At 55.1% G+C, this 25419-nt stretch overlaps 1 protein-coding gene across 2 annotated transcripts in view; it reads left to right on the top strand.

The window, feature by feature from the left end:
* Nucleotides 1-25419, top strand: part of PPFIA4 (PTPRF interacting protein alpha 4) — a 48726-nt gene that overhangs the window by 21953 nt on the left and 1354 nt on the right. The window contains exons 3-30 of one of the 2 annotated variants that reach the window (XM_062509337.1): nucleotides 1374-1475; nucleotides 1583-1747; nucleotides 2253-2327; nucleotides 3830-3925; nucleotides 4448-4669; nucleotides 5070-5216; nucleotides 5320-5458; nucleotides 6130-6209; nucleotides 7028-7159; nucleotides 8747-8809; nucleotides 9983-10074; nucleotides 12794-12935; nucleotides 13171-13376; nucleotides 13807-14047; nucleotides 14271-14306; nucleotides 14892-15025; nucleotides 15166-15323; nucleotides 15941-16034; nucleotides 16266-16347; nucleotides 17126-17326; nucleotides 18817-18879; nucleotides 20172-20198; nucleotides 21113-21288; nucleotides 22011-22108; nucleotides 22711-22886; nucleotides 23111-23179; nucleotides 23757-23934; nucleotides 25136-25223. In XM_062509337.1, coding sequence (XP_062365321.1) covers nucleotides 1374-1475; nucleotides 1583-1747; nucleotides 2253-2327; nucleotides 3830-3925; nucleotides 4448-4669; nucleotides 5070-5216; nucleotides 5320-5458; nucleotides 6130-6209; nucleotides 7028-7159; nucleotides 8747-8809; nucleotides 9983-10074; nucleotides 12794-12935; nucleotides 13171-13376; nucleotides 13807-14047; nucleotides 14271-14306; nucleotides 14892-15025; nucleotides 15166-15323; nucleotides 15941-16034; nucleotides 16266-16347; nucleotides 17126-17326; nucleotides 18817-18879; nucleotides 20172-20198; nucleotides 21113-21288; nucleotides 22011-22108; nucleotides 22711-22886; nucleotides 23111-23179; nucleotides 23757-23934; nucleotides 25136-25194 — 3453 coding nt within the window. In that variant the 3' untranslated portion in view covers nucleotides 25195-25223. The remainder of the gene's footprint in view (nucleotides 1-1373; nucleotides 1476-1582; nucleotides 1748-2252; nucleotides 2328-3829; nucleotides 3926-4447; nucleotides 4670-5069; nucleotides 5217-5319; nucleotides 5459-6129; nucleotides 6210-7027; nucleotides 7160-8746; nucleotides 8810-9982; nucleotides 10075-12793; nucleotides 12936-13170; nucleotides 13377-13806; nucleotides 14048-14270; nucleotides 14307-14891; nucleotides 15026-15165; nucleotides 15324-15940; nucleotides 16035-16265; nucleotides 16348-17125; nucleotides 17327-18816; nucleotides 18880-20171; nucleotides 20199-21112; nucleotides 21289-22010; nucleotides 22109-22710; nucleotides 22887-23110; nucleotides 23180-23756; nucleotides 23935-25135; nucleotides 25224-25419) is intronic. The other variant, XM_062509338.1, reaches the window with a different exon arrangement.

The following is a 25419-nucleotide window of genomic DNA, read 5'->3' on the forward strand; positions in this document are numbered from 1 at the left end:
TTTCCCTCACTGCAACCTGCTTAGGTCCTGTTCCACTGTGGGGTCTCAATTGCATCAGTGCCCACCACCATCCCCACTAATCCCAGGCTACAAACCCCACCACTGGGACAGGTTTGGGGTGGGGAGGGAGAGGGAAAACCTGGCTGGGGCAAACAGATGAATAAACTCTGGATTTCTCGGAGCTTCAGCTGTCACAGGTTTCACTTGGAGCTGAGCAGAGCATTTGGTTCAGTGCTTTGCTTCAGTTTGAAAGGGTTTTATTTGCTAAACCTGAAAATTAAAGTGAAAAATAGTTTCATTCTATAAAACAGCTCTCAGCCCCCTCTTGAAATTTAGTTTGTTAATGCTCCATCAAATCCTTCTCAGTTTCTTCTGAAATCCTTTGCCTTTTGAAATTCTTTCCAACAACACTGAACCTGGTGCGAATTCCTGGCATATTCCTGCATTTGCATTTCTCACCCTAAGAAATCCCAGCTGCAAAACCTCACTTGGGCCTTGCACCACTGAAGAGCAACTTGGAGCAATGGAAGGTGCTCCTGGGCTCACCCAGGTGCCTGGGTTTCTTTTTTAGGGGGAAGGAAATCCTCCTGCATCCAAGGGACTTCAAGTTTCCCTTCCCCTCTCACACATCCACAAGTGTGATTTAGTTTTCATCCTGCCTCAAGGGATGTGCTGGTTGTGCAGCATTCATTTGGCGTTGCTCTGGGCATAGCTATTCCTTGCTGGCTGTCACATTCCTGGGGGGAGTGGTGGCAGCGGCAAGAAGTGGTGGCAGCTGGCATATCTCCTGCTGTGCCCCATCCCTCTCAGCTGGGACACAGGACCTGGGGCAGCCCCATAGGCAGCTTGCTGGGGCTCCACATGCTGGACTGAGGCATCAACCTCTTTCTTTTGGAAGGAAGTTTTGGATGATTCCAGGTCCTGAGGCCATGGCAGAGGCTGTCTGAGGGCCAGGGGACTCATCCTGACCAGCTGTGGCTTTGTGGTGAGTTTTAGCCTGATGGGATACTGCAATGTGGGAGCTGCATCCAGGGGACAGTGGGAATGGAAACATGCTGGTCGTCTTGACTGGGATGCTTTAAATGTCATCAACCACCTCTGCAGCTGTAGAGAAGTTTCTTGTGCCATTGGACATCAAACCTAGTGGGATAAATTTTGAGCTGCTGTGTTCTCCTTGTCCAAAGCATGAGGGAAGCCAGGAAAAAAACCCCCCTCCTGGCCTGGCTGTGCCTCTCCACCGGTTTCTCCATGTTCCCCACAGCATTACCCTGGTGGGGTTTGGATGGGAAATGCTGTGCTGGAGGTCCAGTGGTGGGGCTGGAATGCTGACTCCATCCCATCTGTGTCCCTGCTCACTGCCCTGATCTCTGCAGGAGTTTGCCACACTGACACGGGAGCTCAGCGCCTGCCGGGAGCAGCTTCTGGAGAGGGAGGAGGAGATCTCAGAGCTGAAAGCGGAGCGCAATAACACCCGGGTAAGCCTGGAGACCCTGCTGGCAGGCCCTCAGTCCTGGGGCTGTGGGACAGCAGGGGCTGCTGGGCCCATCCTGGCAGTGACAGCCCCACTCTCGTCTCCCTGCAGCTCCTGCTGGAGCACCTGGAGTGCCTGGTGTCACGGCATGAGCGCTCCCTCAGGATGACCGTGGTCAAGCGCCAGGCCCAGTCACCATCCGGGGTGTCCAGTGAGGTTGAGGTTCTCAAGGCACTAAAGTCACTCTTTGAGCATCACAAGGCACTGGATGAAAAGGTGGGAAAGCTGCTGGGACCTCTCCTACTCAGAGCTCCTTCTCCCAACCCTCCACTCCTTCCCTGCTTAACTTTGTATTGTTAAGGTGACATGGGGGCCCTCAGCAGGAAAGTCTTGGATATCCCAAAGCTGCACTGAGGAGCTGCTGGAGCTGCCCAGTGGATCCTCTGGGTTTGAGGCTGTTGGATACTCTGAACTCCCCCAGGTCACTCTTGGGGGGCCTGGCAATTGACACCCTGGATCAGTCTTTACTGTGCCTCCTCATTCACTCACTTCAGGCATCTCCTTCCTCTGCTAGGAGACCTCTCTAGGCTATTCTGGCCATAGATCTCTAAGAATTGGCCCAGCCTGTTGTCTCCAACACAATTTCACCCCACTCTGTGATGGGCTGGATGATCCTGAACCTGTGAATCCACCTGAGCCTGGCTGTCAGTCCAACAAATGGGAGCATGCCTAAATCCTGTGGACAAATGACAGCCTTTCCCATTGTTTCACTCACCTGCAGGTGAGGGAACGCCTGCGAGCAGCCTTGGAGAGAGTGGCCACCTTGGAGGAGCAGCTCGTAGATGCCCATCGGCAGGTAAGAGGTACCTGGACACCTGCTGAGCTGGGAATGCTCTCCATTACCTTTGGGAGTTCCTGTGATATTTGCATTTGTCAGGTTTGTTGTAAAGCTTTTGTTCTAAAATTGCTGTTTACTTGAAGGTTTGTCTGTATTTAAGGAAACCTTGTAAGGATTCTGAAAATTGTTTGTCTCACAGGTGGTGAGACAAACCACATTTCCATGTGGTTTGCTGTTTGGAATTCATGTCACTGACAAAAACAGTCTGAATCTGAATCATTCCAGGGGGCTGAGAGTGACTTGGATTTGTCCTGATTTGGCAGAGACCCAAACCACACTGCTTCAAGCACCTCATCATGCATCCCCCGTCTTCTATTCTGCTGGAGTCCTGGGGTTGGGACTTCTCTGTCCCCAACCTCCAGCCATGGTCATCTCAGAATCCCAGACTCATTTGGGTGGGAAGGAGCCTTAAAGCTCATCTTGTTCCACCCCCTGCCATGGGCAGGGACACATTCTACTATCCCAAGTTACCCCAAGCTCTGTCTAACGTGGTCTTGGACACTTTCAGGGACAAAGTGTTCTTGAAGAGACATGAACTCTGTTTTCCTTCCTGGAGTTTGTGCCCAGCCACTACTCCCGAAAGGAAAGAGCGATTCCTACAGCATCTGCCAGCCAAACTTTGCTCCTCTTTCCAGTTCCCAGGATAAGTCTCATGGTATTTCCCAGGCTCACCGGCCCCTCTCCTTGCAGGGCCCATTCCCCATCCTCACCTCTCAGAGCAGGACACGGTGCCAGTGTTTATGCCCTGCTCCTGCTACACTGGGTTCAGAATCTGTCTGGCTGTAAACCAGTTTCCTGGGATCCAGGGCTCACCAGGAAAACATCCCTCAGCGCTGAACCTTCCCAGCACCTCTGACTTCCTCTCTCTTAGGATCATGGAATCATTAAGGCTGGAAAAGCCTCCAGCCTTTGACCAAACACCCCCATGCCCACTGAACAATATTGTGAAGTTCCATGTTCACTAGCTTTTTGAACACTTCCAGTGATGGTGGCTCCATTACTGCCCTGGGTAGTTGCGCCAGGGCCTGACCACCCTTTCAGGGAAAACATTTTTCCTGATTCCAACCTGACCCTCCCCTGGCACAGTTTGAGGCCATTTCTTCTTGTCCTGTCCCTGTTCCCTGAGAGCAGAGCCCAATCCCTCTGGCTGTCCCCTTTCCGTCAGGGAGTTGTGCAGAGCCAGGTGCCCCCAAGCGTCCTTTCCTCCAGACTGAGCCACCCCAGCTTCCTCAGCCACTCCAGCCCCTCCATGTCCTTCCCAAATTGAGGGGCCCAGAGTTTCCCCCAGGATTCCAGGTGTGACCCCAGCAGTGTCAGCTCAGGGCTGTTCCTCACCCACTCCCTCCAGTGCCCCCCAGCCAGAAGCAGGACTCTGGCAGGAAGCTGGTGCAGCCCTGGGTGCAGTAGGACTGTCCTCACCTCCTGCAGTGTCCCACTGTTGAGTCCCTGTTCCCATGCAGGTGGCAGCTCTGCAGCAAGGCTCCACCCGGGAGCCCACGGCGGGTGAGCGTGATGAAAGGGAGCCCAAGGAACCGGCACCAAAGCTTCCCTGGAAGGTGAGAGCCCTGCAAACCCCTGCTCTGGCCGTGCTCAGTGAGGCTGTCATTTCTCCCACCTCCCTGGTGCTGGCTCCAGCATGCTGAAAACCTTTTCCCCTCTCCCCATGTCCAGCCCCATGGGAAATGCCCTTCCTGGTGGATACAGGCCATTTTTGAGTGGGGGGTGGAATTTGTGCTCGGGTGCTCCAAGGGGTTCTGCTTCCCAAAGATCACAGAATGGTTTCTATGGGAAGATACCTTAAAGACCATCTTGTTCCAATGCCCACCATGGGCAGGGACACCTTCCACCAGATGCTCTGGGAAGCCCTCAACTCTCCCTATTCCTTCATTCCTGTAAGAAGCCCCATCCCTGGCTTGTGGAGGCTACTGATGGAGGTCCCAGAGCCTCCTGTCTCCACTTCCATCCCCTCACGGAGTCCCTGCAGGGCCACATTCCCACTTGCAGTGGCTGCAGGCAATGCCACAGCCTGGGAGCTTTGGAGCATCCCGATACCCACGTCCCTCTCTGGTGCCTTGCAGCGTCTCTCCAATGGCTCTGTCCACCCAGATGATGAGGCCGGGCGGGTGGTGGAGCTGCAGGAGCTCCTGGAGAAGCAGAATTTTGAAGTGGTCCAGGCCAAGGAGCGAATCTCTGCCTTGGCTGCCAGCGTGGCTGAGCTGGAGGAGGATCTGGGCACCGCCAGGAAGGATCTGATAAAATCTGAGGAGATGAGCAGCAAGTACCAGAGGGACCTCCGAGAGGTGAGTCCATGTCCCCCTGCACTGCCCAACCTGGGGCAGAGACCTCACAGCTGCTTCCACTGGGCTGGGAAGGGTTTGGAACTCCTGTTGTGTGCAGGGTGTTCTCCAGAAGAGGCCACTGCCTTTGGGAAATTGTCCCCAAGTACACCAGAAGGACTTCCCTGAGGTTACAGACAGGCTCTCAGATGTGCTGCACCTGTGTCCTCTCTAAAAGGTTTTCCTGTGACTGTTTGATTCTCCCTTTATCACTGTCCCATTCTGCTGTCCCTCATCCCCATGACAAGGGGGGTTTTCACATGCCTTGCACTCAGGGTGTCCCAGGCTTGAAGGAGCTGAACAGCCCTGCTATTCCCAAAATGCTGTCACAGAGCAGGATATGACAGCCCCATTGCTTCCCCAGGCCCTGGCACAGAAGGAGGACATGGAGGAGAGGATCACCACGCTCGAGAAACGGTACTTGGCGGCCCAGCGAGAGGCCACTTCCATCCACGACCTCAATGACAAACTGGAGAATGAGTTGGCCAACAAGGAGTCCCTGCACCGCCAGGTACTGAAACTGGACCCAAAGTACCCCCCTGTCCCGGGGATGTGGGGGGCAGAGGGGGGTGCTGGGGTGGGCCATGCCAGGCAGTCACACTACTGTCCCACAGTGCGAGGAGAAGGCTCGGCACCTGCAGGAGCTGCTGGAGCTGGCGGAGCAGAAGCTGCAGCAGACAATGAGAAAGGCAGAGACGCTGCCTGAGGTGGAAGCAGAGCTGGCTCAGCGCATTGCTGCGCTCACCAAGGCAAGTGCCAGGGGTGGGGCTGGGGCTGGAGGGGACATCAGAGACCAGAGGGAATGGAAGGGAAAGGATTGGAGAAGGAGGGCAGGGATTGGAGCCAGAGGGTAGTGCTGTGACCAGGGGAGCAGCTGGGATCCCCTGCAGTGTTGGAGCCCCAGCAGCCCAAGGCATCCCACTCTCCTTCCCAGATGTGACCTCTCCTTCCCAGCTGTCCCCACTGCTGCAGGGACAAGGTGCCACCTTTAAAGGATGCCTCAATGTGTCCTGCATGTAGGGTTTGCTCCCTTCCCTTGGCCCCTTTCTCCAGCATGGGGGTAGCCCTATTGGTGTGGATGCCCTTTGGCTTGGGTGAGACCACTCTATGATGAGGAGAAAGAGGAAGCACCAAGCTGGATTTTGGAGGGTGCAGGCCTGGAGGGAGGGAGGGATGTAGCCACCCCTGCCCTTTCTGGTTTCTGGAATGGTGTTTAGTCCCTCACAGAGCACCTCCAGCTCCTGTCAAGTCCTGCCCAGGGCTGGTTTGGGCTCACAGGGAGCCCTGGAAGGGATGCAGGCAGTGGGAGAGAGCCCTGCATCCCAGGAAGGACTCAGATGCAGAGATGGACACCAGGATGCAGCAGGGCTCTCATGGCTTTGGGGACCATCATCCGAGAAGGTTGCTCTGCTTTTCCCAGGCAGAAGAAAGGCATGGGAGCATTGAGGAGCACCTCCGACAGCTGGAGACTCAGTTGGAGGAGAAGAACCAGGAGCTGGCCAGGGTAAGTCCTGATCCTTGCCTTGGTGCCTGGGTGCCTGGGTACCTGGGCACAGCTGGGTTACAGTTATGGAGCAGGTTGGGAGAACAGCCTGGTTAATCCTTTGCCATCCTGGATCACTTAAACTTGAGCCACATAGGAGCTCATGGCACTCTGCTGTGATTTGCCCTCTCCCAGGCATCCAAGACTTGCTGTTAATATTCCACATCTGCTCCTCTCCCAGCATCACCCCCTGGGGCAAGCTGGGACCTCAGATGCAGGGTGGAAGGGGAGGCTCTAGCAGCTCTTCCCCCAGGCCTGGGTCAGCAGGATGAAAAGGGCAGGGAAGCTGAGCTGCTGTGTGCTGGGCTGCACAGTTCCTTCTTCAGTTTCTATGCTTCTCAGCCAGGGGCTGGGCTGTCCATGCAAGAGGTTGTAATGCCTGTTTCTCAGGTCACCCAGGTGGCATTACAGATGTGTCCCTGGGGAAGCCCCCAGATGTTTTGCCTCAAGACAGATATTTGAAAATCTAGAGGTTCAGTATCCATTGGGGTCTGAAACGTGCCCCCAGTGTGGATATTCATGGCAGGTACACAGGAGAAGCTTTCTAGAGGGGCAGGCAGGCAGGCATGATCTCACTAAATCCTTTTCTCTCCTGTTCATTCCTGGCTGGGAGGTAGCAGAGAGCAGCAGAACCACCACAGAGGGTCCAACCAGTGCTGTAAGAGGTGGATTTGTCCCCAAAAGCTGGGCCTGGTGGGCCACCTCTACCGCTGCAGCAGGCACAGGATGGCAGGAGGGCACTGACACGGATGTCACTGATGTCACTGTGTCTGTCCCAGGCCCGCCAGCGGGAGAAGATGAACGAGGAACACAACAAGAGGCTCTCAGACACCGTGGATCGGCTGCTGAGCGAGTCCAACGAGCGCCTGCAGCTGCATCTCAAGGAGAGGATGGCAGCCTTGGAGGAGAAGGTAGTGCCTGGGACAGAGGTCCTCTGGGGGTTGAGGGGTCTGCAGCCCCTCTGTGCCTTGTCCAACCATGGCCCAGGGCTGGAAGTGCCTGTGGAGAATGGTAACATGGAGGACATGGCAGTGCTGGTGGAACATGGGACAGCTCCAGTCACCTCACCCAGGGAGACCCCCTCCCCAGCACCTCCCACAGCAGCAGGATTTGTCCTGCTCCATTCCTTCGCTTCCCTGTGTCTCTGCCGGTGCAGCCCTGATGCCACCTGTGCTCAGCTGTCAGAGCAAATCCCGACTGCATTTTGCAGGAAAAAATGCAATGTTCATCTTGTCCCAGTGCCCATCCCTCCATGTGCTGCCTTAAAACCTTCCTGCCCCCAGGTGCAGACTGATTTCCTTCCTCCAAGCCAGGGCAGTGTCCATGAACATCTCCCACCTGACTCCTGGGGAACTGGATTTCCTTGGAGGAGCTGGCTGAAGCTGTGGCTGCCTTGGTGTGAATGGAGTTAACTGAGAGCAGCTGGCTCCAGGCAAAGATCCACCCACAGTGCCAGTGGGAAGTAGTCAGGCATTGGTGATTCAGCTCTCTCTTGGGGTTCCTGCCCTCAGGAAGTTGGAGCACACAAGTGCGTCTCCCAGCTGATGCCTCCTGGGCTGGCTCTGTTCCCCCACTGCTCTGTTCCTCCTGTCCCCAGCCAAATGTGGCTGCACCAGCATGTCCAGTTGTTCAGCAGATTTGTCTGGATGAAGAGCAGGACCCAGCCTGCAGGGATGAGTCCAAATCCCACCCCAGAGTAACAAGTACCAGAGTGGTGAAATGTTGTGAAGAGCATTGCCTGCTCCCCAGTCTCGTGCCAGCACTTGCCCACCCTGAGAGCTTATCCAGGTCTTTCATGCAGAAAAATGATCCTGTTTGGCTGCCAGCAGGTACCAAAAATGAGCACTGGTTCAGGCAGTTACAAACTCTCCAGGGGAGGTTTAGATCGATACTATGAAAAAAAATTTCAGGGAAAGAATAGCATTGGAATAGACCGCCCGGGACAGGGTGGAGCCACCATCCCTGGAAGTGTTCCAAAAACATGGATGTGACACTTGGAGTCATTGTTTAGCTATGAACACAGCAGTGCTGGGGGGAATGGTTGGGCTCAATCTTAGAGGGCTTTTCCAGTTTTAACAGTCCCATGATTCCGTGATTCTATGAACACATCTCCTTTCCCTCCTGCCTACTCCCTAGCTTAGATGTAAGGGACATTTTTCCTCTTGATCCAGTTGCTCAAGAAGTTGTTCTCCTCTCAGACATACTTCCTAATCTTCAAGCCCTGTCTGTCAAATCCCCCATCGCCCTCCATGGCCATGCTCAGCCCCAGAGTGGGGCAGGACTTGAGCTGTGTCTACCCTGCTTGAGAGGCAGGAGCTTTGCAGAGGAGACCTGTGCACAGGCCAGTGAGGAATAGCCCAGGGAGCCTTTTCCAAGTGTTCACTACACAGGGATTCCACACTGGCCACTCCTGGTAGGCCACATGGCTGTTTCCTAAATGGTCTCTCTTTTTCTTTCCTGTTTTTGTTCCCTTTTATTTTCCTTGGTTTTTCTTAAAGAATACATTATTACAAGAGCTGGAAAATACCCAAAAGCAGATAGAGGAACACCAGCATGACAAGGTAAATGCGGCAGTGATGGCATTGCCTCACTCCCAACCCCTGGCCAGGGGCACTTGCTTCTTCTAAAATGCCCCAGTCTGGGAGGGGCTGGGATCCCAGAGCACCCAGCAGCAGGAGGCCACACACTCACCCACACAGTAGCTGGATGTAAGCTGTCACCCCCCTCCCCAGAGAGCCCTGGGTCAGTTCCCTGCCAGGGATGTTGGGTCCCATCTCCATGTCACAGTCATCCATCCCTGAGCCCACTGAGGACAGTGGCAAGGCCAGGGTGGCTTCCTTTGTGTGTACAGGAGGGCTCAGGCAGCGACATCTCCTTGGCCCCTGAGGCTTTCTCAGACTGGGGAGGAGATCTGCCCTGTGCCCAGCTTGCAGAGGCCCCATAGGTCTTCACATCCTGCTCTCAGATACAGCAGTCTCATCGTGAACCCCTAGTGGCCTTGCTAGAAAGCTGGAGGCACGTGGCTTTTTGGAGCAGTGGGAGCTTTTGGCATGTGCTGCATGTCTCGTGCATGGTTTGGGGGATCAGGGGGGGTGCTTTTCCCCTTGCCTGCAGGAAGGATGTGTGCTTATTCCTGTGCTTCCCAGCCATGGCTGCTCAGGTCTGGGCAGGGCAGAGCTCGGGGACTCGCATGACACTGCTGGCACTTTGTCCACCCTGGCTCAGTCTGTTTGTCCCCCAGACTAGATCCTGCTGTGCCCAGGAGATCCCTTCTCCCTTCCCTCCCTGTCCATCTGCAGCCTCCCCCTGGCTGCTCCCAGCACTGGGTATGGGCACAGCTTCCCCATGGGGATAGGGCTGGGAGCAGGAGGGGCAGGACCAACAGCAAGTTTGGCTGGGTGGTTCCTCCCTGCTGATCCCTTGCCAAGGGAACATACACGTGCAGTCTGGAGCAGAACCAGAACATCCAAGTGGGACCTGTTTTTCTTCATCTCCCAAAGCAGCATACCTTGAGCACCGGTGTCTGTTTGCCCTGATCCTCCTTCCTCATCACCCTCATTCCCTGTGCCTGCATGAGCTGTTTCTTTACTGATGTGTCCAAGATGCTTTAAACCCAGGGTGGGGATCTCTAAAGGGAATGTGAACATGGCCATAGCCAAGGATGTGGATTACCCCAAACCTGGCAGCTCTCCAGAGCAAACCCAGCACCTGCCTGTCTCATCCCCCCCAAACAGCGGCGTTTGTCTGACGAGATTGACAAGCTGAGGCTGGAGGTGGATCAGCTCAAGACCAGGAGTGGGACCTTTGTGGAGAGTGTGCACACCAGGTAAGTGCCAGGGCAAACCCCTGCACCCCTGACTTTGGGGACCCGAAAATGCTGCTGGCTTTAGGTGTTTCTGTTGCCCCCAGGCTTCAGTGCTGGTCTGCAGGGTCCTCACAGCAGGGTCAGCTCCAGCCGTGCTCTCCCACCATGAATCTGTCCTGGGGTAGGACATAGACTCTTGAGAATAGCCCAGCCTAACTGAATGGCCCCAGATTTGCTCTTGTGAGGGTGAGAAACCACTGGGCATTGTTTCTTTTCCTGCACAAGTGGCTTAGGATTTATTTTGCTCTGAAAGATAGATATTCACCAAAGGACTTTTCCCCTGTGGAGTACAGGGGATGAGCTGGTGCAGAAGGAGGAATTGCTTTGGAGCTGTTGCAGACAAAGGAGAATGAAGCCCTTCTTTCTCCAATGCAATGGTCCTTCCACACCCTTTCATTTAAAGTCAGCTGGGACATGGGGACATCTCAGCCCAGGGCACCAGGAGCAGAGGTGAGTCCATCGGGTTGCAGCCTCTGGCACTGCCCAGGATACCCAGAGCTGCTCCAGGAAAATGAGAGTGGAAAAAGAGGGTGACAGCACAGCAACCCTGTTGTACTGCTGTAGCCACCTGGGACACCACACCCTGCCCTGAGCACTTCCCGTGTGGGTTCAAGGCAGCAAGGGGTCAGTGGGAGCAACCTGTGAAGAAAATTCCCCTCTCAGCAAGGCTGGAAAAGATGGGGAGGAGCTGGTATAACCAGCTTTGGATCTGTCAGCAGAGAGGAGAAGAAGGCCTGGAGACCCTGTGTCTGTCATGGAGAGAAGAAATGGGGAGGCTGAGGAAGAGCCTGTGAGGATGAAGGAGAGCTAGGTGCTGGAGCAGAGTCTGGAGCAGGTGTGGGACCTCTTTGCATGGGTCTGTAAGAGCAGGATGGACAGTTTGGTGATCTTTTCTATTTCTCAGATGAAAAATCAGCAGAAATCTTGAGTTGCAGAATTATCCCCCAGCCGAAATGTCAGCTTTTGTCTAAGACATTTTTATCTGGTTTTAGCTTATCAGCAGCTCTGAAATCCCTGGAACTTGGGTTGTGCCTTTGACACACCAGGCTGGCCCAGCCATGCTGCTGCCATGCTGCTTTGTCTTCAGCCTGTATCTGCACTGCAAACCAGGCCCACCATGGTGGAAAACCACAATCTGCCTTGGGCTGCTTTTGTCATCTTAAATTCACCTTTAGCTAAACAAACCTTGAGTCTCCAATGGCACTGTATGTGGGGGGTAATCACCCTGTGCCCAGGAAGGTGCTTTGCTCAGCTCCATAGTTGGGTCTTCAGGACCAAGAGTAACAACCAGGCAAAGTGGAGATGTGGAATGAGCAGCATGAGTGGCTCAAAGTGTCCTCATGTCCAGCTGCTGCCTTGCTCTGCCTGATACGGGACTCACCAGGTCCTAGTCCCAAGCAGCAGCCCTAGTAGGGAGGAGGAGGGTGAAGAAATTCCAGCTGGTTCCTTCTGGAAGATTCCAGCAATGCTCATGTCCTCACACCTGGGAGATGTTTCGAATGGAATTTTATTATGAAATCACAGAGTCATTAAGGTTGGAAAAGTCCTCCAAGGTCATCAAATCCAACCTTCACTCAAATGCCAACATTCCCACTAAATCACATCACAAAATGCCATATCTACCATTTTTTGAACACTTCCAGGGGTGGGAACTCCACCACTCCCCTGGGCAGCCTGTGCTGGGTCCTGACCACCCTCTCCATTAAGAAAGTTTTCCCAGTATCCTACCTGAACCTCCCCTTGAGGCCACTTCCCCTCATCCTGTCACTCACTGCCTGGGAAGAGACCTCATCAGGGTATTTTCTCATTAAAATGTTGGGATAAACATAAAAAGGAGAAGAGCTCCCTGGCTGGCTCCTGCTGGTTATGTGGGGATGGAGAAGATACAAGCTGTATTGAGAGATTCCAGCTACTCTCGAGAGGGAGAGGCAGGAGGGGCCTGTTCTGCCCTGGCTCCACAGCAGCCCCCCAAGTGCAGGAGTTTTTGGGCACACGTGGCTGGGTTGCCCCCTTGGGTGCACAGACAAGGGGGAGGGGGCAGCAGTGGAGGGCCCAGCAGGGGAAGGCCCAAGGCTGAACTTGTGGCATTCTGGGAAGGTTGGGAGTCTCCTGAGGGCAGAGGTCACCAGAGGCTGCAGATTCCTCAGAAGGGGCAGCTTCAATCTCTGATCTCTTTGAGCAGGGACAAGGACCCAGGGGGCAGCTGTGTCAGGGGAGGGTTAGACTGGATATCAGGGAAGGTTCTTCCCCCAGAGGGTGCTGGGCACTCTTCAGGCTCCCCAGGGAGCGGGCACAGCCCCGAGACTGCCAGAGGCTGCCAGAGCTCCAGGAGCATTTGGACAGCACTGCCAGGGATGCACAGGGTGGGATTGTTGGGGTGTCAGTGTAGGGCCAGGAGCTGGACTTGATTGTTGTGGGTCCCTTCCAGCTCAGGATATTCTGTGGTACTGTGAGTGATTCTGTGAGTGCATTTCCAGGTCCCCTGTAGTGGAATGGGGTTTCCAGACCCTGGTTTTGCATCCTTTCATGCCAAGCAGGCAAACATCGCTGGGATGGGCATCCTGCAATGGTCTCCTCCTCCTCCCGCTCCTCCTCTTCTGTCTGGGCTGCAAGGGGAGCAGCCTGACAGTGAGGGTGTCCTGCACAGAGCAAAGTCCCACACAGGGTTCTCTCTTCCCAGGTCCCACATGGGCAGTGCCACTGACCTGCGCTTCCCACTGGGAGCTGTGGTCCACGCCCCAGCCGAGCCCTTTGGAGCAGCTCCAGGGCTGGCCCGGGCACAGAAGGGACGATTCAGTGCCCGGAGAGAGGAGCCAGCCAAGGTAAATCCTGTGCACCCCAGCACAGGGTGGGATCCTGCCCTGCATCCTGGGCAGACTCCTAGGGTCGGATCTGGAGACACGGGGCAGTTTCCTTCCCCTGGTGCACTGATGGGGGAACATCAGAAGGGTTTCCTGTTGGGGTCACATTGAGATGGAATTCCTGCATGGAGGTCACCAGCCTGGCTTTTGGAGACATGGGAATGCTATGTTAGGACTGTGGCCCTTGTTCCCCCAGGACTGGGAGCAGGCCCAGGCAGGTGGGGTCCTGTCCACGGGACCTCACGCCTTTGACAGCGACCCTGACATCTCTGATGTGGATGAGGATGACCGCGAGACGCTGTTCAGCTCCATGGATGTGCTCTCTCCTGGTGGGCACTCAGATGCCCAGACATTGGCCATGATGCTTCAGGAGCAGCTGGATGCCATCAACGAAGAGATCAGGTATGACCATGGCCAAAACGCACTACTGCCGTGTGCAGAAATGGCTCCAGGGGGACAACAGATAGCCAGGAGTCTTTGCTGGCCTAAAATTGGGGCCTTCTTGTGTCTTCAGTCAGGGAAATGGCTCCAGGACATCCAGACACAGGGCTTGGTCATTCCTGTCATGTCTCCCTGTCCCTCAGCTGCACCAGTTCTGGCTCAGAGGGTCATTATTTCAAGCAATCATTATTTTATAAGAAGTCCTCCATGGATATTAAAAGGAATCAGGGTGTGTCTCAGCTCTGGTTTTTATGGATCCTGATGGATCTTGCTGCCATTCCTGGAAATCAGGGGTTGAGGCACAGCACCAAGGTGCATTTCCCCAGGATAGAGGTCCTGTGTCCATGGGAAGGTGGGGAGCCAGGAGCCCTGAGCCCCACTGCTTCCCCAGGATGATCCAGGAAGAGAAGGAGTCCACGGAGCTCCGTGCAGAGGAGCTGGAAACGCGGGTCACAAGTGGCAGCATGGAGGGGCTGAACCTCACCCAGCTGTGCAAGAGGGCCTCCATCCCCACCTCGCTGACTGCCCTGTCGCTGGCCAGCTCGTCCCCTCCACTCAGCGGCCGCTCCACACCCAAGCTCAGCTCCCGCAGCACCGCACAGGACCTGGACCGCATGGGGATCATGACGTTGGTGAGGAGCCAGGAGGGGCCAGGGCTGGCGGGGGTCCGGCTGTGAGGTGGGAGCAATGCCCGGTGTCTGCACAGGCCTGGGGGGGGGGGGGGGGGGGTGGGACAACGGGGTGCCCGTGTTTGCTATCTCCAGCCTGGCAGCCTGGCCCCAGGACTGCTCTGGGGGGGTGCTCCATTAACTGCCCCCCTTTCTGTGTCTCTCTCGCTTTCCCCCTTGCAATCAGCCCAGCGACTTGAGGAAGCACCGGAGGAAACTGCTAGTGAGTGGCTCCCATCCCGTTGGTTTTTGTCCAAGCCCTTTTTCCAGCCTGCTCCTGGCTTTGTCCACACCAGGTCAGGGTGCAGCAGGCGCGGGATGGAGCTGGGGACCCCAGGGCTTCAGCAGGAGGATCATGGGGATCCCCGAAAGGTGCTGGACCTGTTCCCACTGGCAGCCTGGGGGGTCTGGCAGGACATGGGGAGGTTCAGAAAGCCACTGGGTCTTCAAACATTGTGTCCCCTCTGGCAACAGGGTGTCCTTGGGACATTCCCATCTGTGCTCCTCAGAGCCCTCTGATGAGGGCCAGCAGCTTCTGTCCTCAAACCATAACCTGGACCATGGAGCTGCATCCTCTCACCCCCTGTTCCCAGGATCTCAGCCATACTGCCACATCCTCCCCATCCGCTTGGGCATCTGGAACCATTGCCAGAGCTCTCATCCAGGCCATTCCTGGAGTGTGGCAAAGCCCCAGGGCTCTAGTGGCTCTTTTGGCCATGCCTCCATGGAGCAAGAGAGAGGCAGGCAGCAGGGCAAGGATGGAGCTGGGCTCTGACCTCCCACACTCATGACCTCTCCGCTTGTTCAGTCGCCTGCAGCTCGGGATGAGAGCCGGGAGGACAAAACCACCATCAAGTGTGAGACGTCTCCACCATCTTCACCCAGGACACTGCGGCTGGAGAAGCTGGGCCACCCTGCCCTGAGTCAGGAGGATGGCAAGAGGTATGTGGAGACCTTTGGCATCTCTGTTGGCTTGAGGATATACCTGGGGCCTGTGTGAGAGGGGTGGTCTGGGGTTTGCCATGGACTATGCCGTGCTCAAGAATAACCTAAAGGCTTTGCTCTTCCTCCTCCATCCCCAGCTCACTGGAGGACCAGGCCAGCAATCCCAGCAGCAGCCAGGACTCCTTACACAAGGGCTCCAAGAGGAAGGGGATCAAATCCTCCATTGGGCGCCTGTTTGGGAAGAAAGAGAAGGGTCGCTTGATCCAGCTGAGCAGAGAAGGGGCCACAGGGCAAGGTCTGTGAGCAACCCTGTCCCTGTCTGTGCCAGGCTCTCCACACCCTCTGGCTCTGTCTGGCACTGGGGTGCTTTTGGGGTGACAGGGAGAGGCAGGGACACCCCTGCTGGTTTGGGGATACTGGGGCCATAGCAGCTTCAGGGAAGTTGGAGCTTGGTGTTTTCTCCCCAGACACGAGCATGGTGTTGCCTTAATGCCAACCCTTAATGAGGTGTGGACAGTGACCTCCTGTCAATGTATCTCATCTTTAATATCCCCAAATCTACTTCCCTTCCCATGGATTTTGCAGAGCCCTTTGGTAGGAGCTGGTTTTCCACTCCTAAATCCTTTACTGGTTCTACGTTGAGCATTGTTGGCCTCAATGATCTTTCTGGGCTCCCTCCAGAACAGACTATTCTGTGACTTCAGGGTTCTGGGATTTGGAAATAGGAGGGATGGCAGAAGGGGATCTGCTTGGGTTTCCCAGGGATTTGGAGGGCCATGGGGGTGGGTTGCACTGTCACCTCCTGTGCTGTTACTGTTTGGGGATGGTGAAAATGCCCACACTGGCCCTGGGGGAGGTCACACTGACTCAGGGACATCACATGGACCTGAGGGTGTCTTGCTTGCCCAACAGTGCTGCTGACTGACGTGGAGGGGGGCATCCAGGACCCCTTGGGACTGGGCAAGCTGGGGGCTCAGGCCGAGAAGGATCGGCGCCTGCGGAAGAAGTGAGTGAACTTTCTTCCCTATTCCAGCAAGAAACTGATCAGATGAGAAGCCATGGCACAGGACTAGGAATTGCTGGGAAATCTTCTCTTCTTCACCCTCCCTTGGGCCTTGTTACTTCCTTCAGAGCTTTGTCTCCAGCTGCTTCCTGCTTCTGGGGTCTGTTCCCTTCCAAGAACTCTCCCTTCCACACAAGCCCCCCATAAATCACTCTTTGGCTTCTGTTCCTGCAGACATGAACTCCTGGAAGAGGCTCGGAGGAAAGGATTGCCCTTTGCCCACTGGGATGGCCCCACTGTTGTGTCCTGGCTGGAGGTGCGTGCCCATGGATTGCCCCCGTGCTGTCCCCACAGGTCTGTGTGTGCCATCATGTCCCACCATGCTTGGTCTGTGCACATGGCTGGGGCCTGCAAATATTGGGAGAGCAGAGGAGATCCTTGAATCCCTCTCAGAGCCCATGGAGTTGTGGTTTGAGTGGAATTTTGGGTTTGAGCATGAGTGTGATGAGGACTGGCTGAGGGGGCTGGGGGGCTCAGCCTGGAGAAAAGGAGGCTCAGGGGGGACCTTGTGGCTCTGCACAATTCCCTGACAGGAATGGACAGCGGGGAGAGTCAGGCTCTGCTCCCAGGGAGCAAGGGACAGGAGGAGAGGAAATAGCTCCAAGCTGCGCTAGGGGAGGTTCAGGCTGCATACGGGGGAAAAGATCCTCAGTGAGAGGATGATCAGGCACTGGCACAACTTCCCAGGGCAGTGGTGGGGTCACCATCCCTGGAAGTGTTCAAAAGATGTGTGGATGTGGCATTCAGGACATAGGTAAGTTGTGTATGTAGCAGTGCTGTGGGAATGGTTGGAACTGATCTTAGAGGGCTTTTCCAGCCACAGTATGATTCTGTGAAAAGCTCCGTGGGTGCTCCCTCCCTGTGCTGTGCCCATCACGCACAGGGATGCTGGGCCACCTCTGCAAGGTACAGCCAAGCCCAGAATCCCACATGGGCATTCAGCTTCAGTACTGGGCTCTAGAGAGGGTGGCCTTGCCCCTGGTGAAGGAGCCAGGCTGGCAGTGCCAGGCAGTCACCGCTATCCCTGTCCCTAGCTCTGGGTGGGGATGCCAGCTTGGTACGTGGCCGCGTGCCGGGCCAACGTCAAGAGTGGGGCCATCATGTCAGCCCTGTCGGACACCGAGATCCAGCGGGAGATCGGCATCAGCAATGCCCTGCACCGCCTCAAGCTGCGCCTGGCCATCCAGGAGATGGTGTCCCTCACCAGCCCCTCAGCACCGCCCACGTCCCGCACGGTGAGTGCTCCTTGCACGTCCCCACACCCTCCATGGACCTGACAGCATGCTCCCTGCCCTCCTTTCCCTTGGGACCACTTGGCAAACGTGGCTGTGGAGGGGGTGATGTCCCTTCGTGGAGTGGTCAAACCACTGGGCAGTCATCCCCCAGCGTGAAGGTCATTCCCAGCTGGAAGCATGAAGCTCTTTCCCGTTTCCAGGCTCCTGCCACTCACATGGGGTTGTCAGCAGGAGGCCAACCCTGCAAAGAGCAGAACTCAGGACCTGGATGCCCTGGAGAGGATAAAACTCCATCCAAAGAGGAGAAATCCAAACATTCCTGATGTACAGGGCTAGCTTGTTTGCACACAGCCTCCTTCCCGGTCATTTCAACACAAGCCTTCTCCATCTAAAATTCCTGGGGCAACTCAGAGCAGCTGCAGATCCCTGCCCTTGGTAGGATGGAGGGATTGTGTCTTTTGCTGGTCCCCAAAAGCCTCGAGGGGTTAATGGTGACCAAGTAATCCCAAGACACAGCTGTAGACTTGGAGCTGGCAGAAGGAAAGCTGGCTATGTCCCCCTCAGATGGCTGTGTCTGGGGCCATAGCTGAAGGGGACAGTCCTGCAGTCTCCTTGAGCATCACACTAAAGTGGAAAGGGAGATGAATGAAGGTCCTTGCTCTGCTCTCTGTGGCTGCATAGACAGCCCAAAGTCCTCTCAGGCAGTGGGATGTCACAAGGTTGTGATGCAAGGATGTGGGGTGTCCTCAGGACAGCTCCAGGGTGGTCTGATCCTCCACCAGTCTCAACCAGGCTTGGTTCCAGCATAGTTGGTGCTAACAGAGGCTGGACGTGAGCTCAGGTGAGCTCAGGTGTGCTCATGTGGGCAAAACAGCTAGGGGTACCTGGGCTACCCCAGCAGGCTCAGGGCAGTCCCTGTCCCTTGTGCTGGCACTGCTGGAGTCACACCTGGAATCCTGGGGGAGTTCTGGGCACTTCACGACAAAGGAGTCCTGGAGAGGCTGGAACACATCCGGAGAGGGGAACAGAGCTGGGGAATGGTCTGGAGCACCAGGAGCAGCTGAGGGAGCTGGAGGGGCTCAGCCTGGAGAAAAGGAGGCTCTGGCGGGACCTTCTGGATCTGCACAACTCCCAGACAGGAGGGGATCAGGCTCTGCTCCTGGGAAGAAAGGACAGAACAGGAGGAAACAGCATCAAGCTGTGCCAGGGGAGGTTCAGGCTGGATACTGGGAGCAATTTCTTCATGGAAAGGGTGATCAGGCCCTGGCACAACTCCCCAGGGCAATGATGGGGCACCGTCCCTGGAAGATGGTGGATGTCACACTTGAGGACGTGGTTTAGAGCTGAACACAGTGGTGGTGCTGGGTTGAGGGTTGGACTTGATATTTCAGCCTTACTTATTCTGTGATTCCATGACTCCATGGTGGTTGTGAACAGAGGCCTTGTTTCTGTGCTGGTTTGTTCTGACCCCTCTGCTCTTTTTCCTGCAGTCCTCTGGAAATGTCTGGGTCACTCATGAGGAGATGGAGAACATGGCAACTTCCACCAAGACGGTGAGGCTGGGCAGCCCCCAGGGCACTGGGGGAAGCCCCTGGGGTGTCAGGGTCCAAGCAGCTCCAGGTGTGTTAACACAGAGGGAGGGGGATCCCTCACATGTTAGCTCTTGGCCAGCACCCTGCAGCTCTTTAGAAACCCTTTTTCAACCTTTAATGTCCCAGCAATTTCTAAAAATAACTTAAACCTAATTCATTTTTTTTCCCTTGGGGATTTTACTGGGTTTCCAGAACAGCTTGGCTGTTTGGGAGTTAAAGACAAAACCCAGGAGTGATCTCAAGACACATGAGATCCCCGAGTAATTCTCCACCCAAGTCATGGTCTAATTCCCCCAGTGACATCAGCACACCCAAGTATTGTCCCCACCATGTGTCCCTGCCACTGGCTGACTGCTTGGAGTCCCTTGCAGGAATGTGCCCATGCTCCCAAAAGCTCTGGCTCCTTTGGAGAGATGAAGCCACACTCCCTTCTGTGCAACCCCCTATCTGTGTCAGAGCAGGGCAGCATTTGGGAATTGTGTGTCCAAGGCCAGGTTGGCACATGCTGGGGTAGTGGAAGGTATCTTTGCCCATGCAAGGGGTGAGATAGGATGATCTCTAAGGTCCCTTCCAATCCCAACAAGTTTGGGGTTCTCTGAAATAGTCATTTTTTAAAGCTTTTGTTGAGTAGCAGGGATGTGCCACTGTCCCTTGGCAGGTTCTGTGACACTGAGGAAAACCAGCACAGGCTGGCAAAGGAGGAAATAGCTACAAAATCAGCAAATTGGCTTGGGCAGCCCCCTGCAGGTTGTGACGGATGTACTGAAGCTTAATTCTCTTTCATCCATCTGACCTCGGGGGACGTAAGAACTCTCTATGTTTCCCAGAGAAGATGAATGAGCCCCAGGGTCGGTGCCATCTCCAGCCCAAGCTTCATCCTTTCTCCTTCTCCTTCTCCTTCTCCTTCTCCTTCTCCTTCTCCTTCTCCTTCTCCTTCTCCTTCTCCTTCTCCTTCTCCTTCTCCTTCTCCTTCTCCTTCTCCTTCTCCTTCTCCTTCTCCTTCCTTTTCTCCATCCTGTATTCTTGGTTAGAGATGGGGTGGGAACCAGGCCCAGTGTGGTCAGGGTGTCACCAGCACCCTGGGGACAATGCTGAAATCCCCAAGCCATAAGAGTGAACCCTGTCCCCTCCGTGTCCCTCTGTGCTGAGGGGTCCCATGCTCAATGCACATGGCAGGCCCTGTCCCTGTGCAGGGCCACCAGGTACTGACTTCACTGTCCTTTCTGTTGACATGCTGCGTGTGTCACAATTAGGACACAGAGGAAGGCAGCTGGGCACAGGTGAGGTCCCTGGTCCACCCTTGTCCATGGGCGGTGCATGGGGTGGTGGGGGGGGGGGGGAGCTGGACATCCCAGGGGATGTTTGGGGGTACTGATGTTCACCAAGGCCTTGGAGACTTTACCTGCACCCCATGGCTGCTCCTCTGGGCCCTCTCCCAGGTACAGGATGTCCTCCTGAGTCTTCTCTGCTCCAGGCAGTGGCTTTTCCTGGGACCTCTGTGAGATACAGAGCCAGGTTCCAGTTAAGAACCCCCACCTGTATGAGCACCCTGCATGCGGGCAGAATTCCAACCACACATTTATTTTTCACCTATTTTGTAGCCCCAAGTCTATACAGATGATTTATATGAACCAAAAAGGTAGGAGAAAGAGTCTTGCTTGGATCCATCTCTTCTGGTTTTATCCATCTCAAATATTTTACTTTCCTTCTAGTGGATTTTAATTCATTTTTGGACCCCAAATCAGTTTGCAGTGGAAGTGAATGGATTTTTTTTTTCCCAAAATTGATCCTTGTTTTTTTGTTTGTTTGTTTTGTTTTGAAGTCATAAAGTAGAGATTCATAAAATAGAGATTCTTAAAAATCAGTTGGGAATGCACTGGAACCTGTTTCTCAGTTGTTTCATCTTTCAATGAATATGTTTTTTCCAGAGGCAGCTGCTCATAAAGTCCAGTTATCCCTTGCCATTACGTTTGGCTACTGCTTTTTCTTCTGGGGGGATATGAGTAGGACACAGACTGTGGCTAACAGGACTGTTCCCTCCAGCTCCTTCAGTACCACTCAAGGCTGAATCCTCTGGTCTGGATTTAGCCTCAGGACAGTGACCCTCCTGGGCTCTCACTGATCCCCTGGGATTCTGTAGCTCCACCAAGGGTGGACTGGGTTCTCCCCAGCTTCTCCATATGCTTCTCTGCAGACACTGGCCTATGGGGACATGAACCACGAGTGGATTGGGAATGAGTGGCTGCCCAGCCTGGGTCTGCCCCAGTACCGCAGCTACTTCATGGAGTGCCTGGTGGACGCACGGATGCTGGACCACCTCACCAAGAAGGACCTGCGGGTGCACCTGAAGATGGTGGACAGCTTCCACCGGTGAGTCCTGGCCCCTGGAGCTCCCTAACGTGCACATGGAGCAGCAAATGGGGAATTTGAGGGATTCTCCCCTGTCTTGGGCAGCCCTGGATGGCTCTTCTGGGCTGGACTCACCACCCTGAGCTGGGGCAGGTCCTACGGGCAGAAGTTCTCCCTCACTTCACTCCTTGCTGCAGAATTGCAGAGGATCAGGCCTTCCCCTGGCTGTGAAGCAAGCCATGGGCAAAACTTCAGGCTCATCCCAGGCAGTGCTTCACTGCTGTCTGCCAGCAGCCCAGTGGGAGAAGATTTGTGCCATTGCAGCCATGGCTTCAACACCAGGATCCCACCCTGCCATGGGATTCCCACTGCCCACCCTGACCAGTGGGCCTGTCAGGGTTACCTCCAGAGATGAGTCCTTCAGCCTGAAGCATCCCCCATGGGCTGGTTCCCTCTTCCCTCTGCAGCCCCCAAGTGTGAGGATTTCTTTGTTTGTATCTGTGTGCTCACAGCTGGAACAGGCTCAAACTGATGAAGTGGGGAACTGCCATGGAAGGGAGGGACATTCCCCATTTTCCAGCTTTGGGTTGTTTCTGTCCTGACCCATACCTGGCCTGAAGCATCCTTTGGGCATATGGAGAGCACACAGAGAGGGGAGTCCCTACTCGGGTCCTTCCCAGCTATGTATCCTGGAGGGCTGGGTGACCCCTTGTGTCCCTTTGTGTCCCCTCGTGTTGTTGCAGCACCAGCCTCCAGTATGGCATCATGTGCCTCAAGAGGCTCAACTACGACCGCAAAGAGCTCGAGAGGAGGCGAGAGGAGACCCAACACGAAATCAAAGGTCAGCATCCCCTGTCCAGCTCCAGGACAGGAGAAACCTCCCAGGAGATACCCAGGGCTGATCTGTCTTCTGTCTGTCATTTTTGACACATTCTTTCTAAGACCACAGGACTGTTCTCCTGACGGCCTTTTCTGCTGCTCCAAGTACCTTTATCAGCTGATCCCAGGCAGGCATGAGGAGGGAGCAGGGCAAAACAAAGATGCAACCTGAGCATCTCATGATCTCTGCCCTTTTCACTACTGAGGACATCCCCAGCTTGCTCAGCCTTCCCTTCCTTGTCACTGTCCTGAGATTCCCTGTGCATCTGGCTGCTGTTTGGATTACATCTCATTATTGATAATGCCCCTAATTACATCAGCAGCCATGGGCTCTTAGGATTAATTTTCACAGTTGTTTTCTGCCTGTTATTTCAGCTTTGAGCTTGGTAAATTGAACTGAGCTGTTCATGGCACTTGAGCTCCTGGTTTTGCTGCTGGCTTGGGAAGGAGATTCATAGAATCATGCTGGGGCAAAGGGAAAGGGCCTCAGGACATCCCCAGACCTCCTCAGAGCCACAAGAGTGGTGTGAGGTGGCCCTGAGCCATGCCCTTGCTATTGTGCAGATGTGTTGGTGTGGACCAATGACCAGGTCATTCACTGGATCCAGTCCATCGGGCTGCGTGAGTATGGGAACAACCTGATGGAGAGTGGTGTGCATGGAGCCCTGCTGGCCCTTGATGAGAACTTTGACCACAACAGCCTGGCCCTTGTGCTGCAGATCCCCACCCAGAACAGCCAGGTAGGAGCAGTATCCTTGGGGAATTTGGGAGGAGAGTGGCCAGTATGTGATGTGGCTGTGGTGTAACTGCAACAGTGTCACCAACTCAACTCTGCCTTTCAAAGGAAGTCTCTCCTATGGCATAGGGGCTCTTTCTGTCATGCTCAGGCTTTGCTAGGATGGAAGTCTGGGCTGGAAGCATGTTCCCCATTGATGCAGGATCATAATTTTTTGGTTAATTGCAGGCTCGACAAGTGCTGGAAAGGGAGTTCAACAACCTGCTTGCCTTGGGCACAGACCGAAGGCTGGATGATGTGAGTGACAAACCTCTCCAAGTCCGGTGTGACTGGGGAAGGACATGGGGGTGTTGGTGGATGAGAAACTCAACGTGCCCTGGCCATGTGCTCTGGCAGCCCAGAACCCCCCCTGTGTGCTGGGCTGATCCCCCAGCATGGGCAGCAGGGCAGGGCAGGATTCTGTCCCTGTGCCCCACTCAGGTGAGGCCCCACCTGCAGAGCTACCTCCAGCCCTGGGCTTCCAGCACAGGGAGGATGTGGAGCTGTTGGAGTGAGTCCAGAGGAGATGCTCTGAGGGCTGGAGCTCCTCTGCCATGAGCCCAGCACCCCTTGGAGTCTTTAGTAGGACTTTTGTATTTATGTCTCCAAGGCATCTTTACAGGCAGGCTGTGGAGAAGAGACAGATGAACTGGAAAGAATAAAGCCAATGCCATGGGATCCCAGCAAGATGTCCTATGTCCTGGGCCCAGTTTGATCCCCCACTTTTCTAGATCTGGTCACCAAGGACAGACATACCCCTGTTAGCTGGTGTCTCACAGGGGCAGGAGGTGCTGCTGGCACTGACCCCAGGCTCATCACACGCTGTTCCCTCCAGGGTGATGACAAAACCTTCCGTCGGACGCCATCCTGGCGCAAGCGCTTCCGCCCACGGGATGTACACAGCATCAACCTCCTCAGTGGCTCTGCTGAGACCCTGCCTGCTGGCTTCCGTGTCACCAGCCTCGTGCCACTGCCCCCTCCAGCTGCTCCAGCCAAGAAAATACCCCCAGAAGGTGGGTCAGCCCTTCTTCAGAGGGTTCTCTCCCACCCCTGCCTAGTGTCTTAGGGAATGTGGGGAAGGATGTGCCACCAGGAGAGGGAAGGGATGGGGGGGAGAAGGAGAAGGAGAAGGAGAAGGAGAAGGAGAAGGAGAAGGAGAAGGAGAAGGAGAAGGAGAAGGAGAAGGAGAAGGAGAAGGAGAAGGAGAAGGAGAAGGAGAAGGAGAAGGAGGAGAAGATGGAGGAGGTAGAGGAGGAGGAGGGGGAGGGGGAGAGGGTTACTGGTCCCCCAAGATGCTCAATCCATGTAATCCTGGGACTGTGGCCTGCTGGAAATGGTTTTTCTGGAAGGGTTACTTCAGACCTGTGACTTCTTGGTTATAAACTACAAGGACAAGTTAGGCACCAGGATTGGGGCATGAAGTGGGATATGTCACCCAGGGGCTGCCAGAATGCAGGAGCCCAGTCTAGGCCAGTTTTCTCCATTCTGCCTTTTGGGAACCATGCCCAAAGGGGTGTATTAACTGGTTCCATTTGCCTGAGCTCTCCCAGAGCTGACAGGACCTGCTGGAAGACCCGGGCTGCCCATGCTGCTGGCTGTCCTGCTTTATGTCCAAGGATCTGCCTCCACTACACAACTCCTTTCTTCAAGGTGTCTTGATCCCTTCCAAAGCTGTAGGGAGGCAGAAGCTCCAGCCAGGTCACCCCAGTATGTTCCCTGGACCAGGCACTCTGGTCCCACTATCCCAAGGCAGCAGCTGCTCCCCGCTGCAGCAAAGCTGGCTTCAGCAGGCTCAGAAATTATGGTGGAATGAGAATTAAAAAGCTGCGCACTCACCTTCCAACTCCAAACCTCAGGCTCAGCTCTCTTCCTGCCTCCAGTTTTCCATCCAGCAGTTTGAGTCAAACTTTTGTTTGACCTTTTCCACCCCATCCCCAGAAGCTGCAGTTCCTGGCTGAGGACAGTGAAACCTGTCAGAATCCCACCCAGATGGGGAGGAGGGTGCTCGCTGCCCAGGGGCAGGGATGGCAAGTGGCAATTTCCCAGATACCCTGGAGCCTCAGGAGCATCCAAGCTGGCCAAATGTGGCTTTTCCTCTGACCCTTATCTTTACGTGGCTGCAGTGCACAGATGCTGCTCAATAAATAGGATTTGGGACAGCGGGAGGCTAATTGGAGAAGTCAGTAATTGCTTTGCTCTTTGGTTCCCTTCCAGTCGGTGCCTCCGGGTCCCCAAGGCTGGAGACCTCCACGGTCCGAACGTACTCGTGCTGAGGGTCAGCAAGATGGGAGCCAGGCCCTGGGTGAGTGTGAGGCCCTGGAGCTGGCTGGGGAACAAGGGCAGAGCAGGAGCCCCAGCAGCACCCAGGCAGGGAGCTGTCCTCACCAAGGTTTGCCTGGCCATGGAGGGTTAGGGAGGCCTCAGAGGTGGAGAAGCTGCTGCTGCCTGAGGCTCAGAGACAATGCAGGAGGCATGCTCAGCATCCCACCACATGTGGT

This window comes from Cinclus cinclus, chromosome 27, assembly GCF_963662255.1.
Source record: "Cinclus cinclus chromosome 27, bCinCin1.1, whole genome shotgun sequence".
Lineage (NCBI taxonomy): Eukaryota > Metazoa > Chordata > Aves > Passeriformes > Cinclidae > Cinclus > Cinclus cinclus.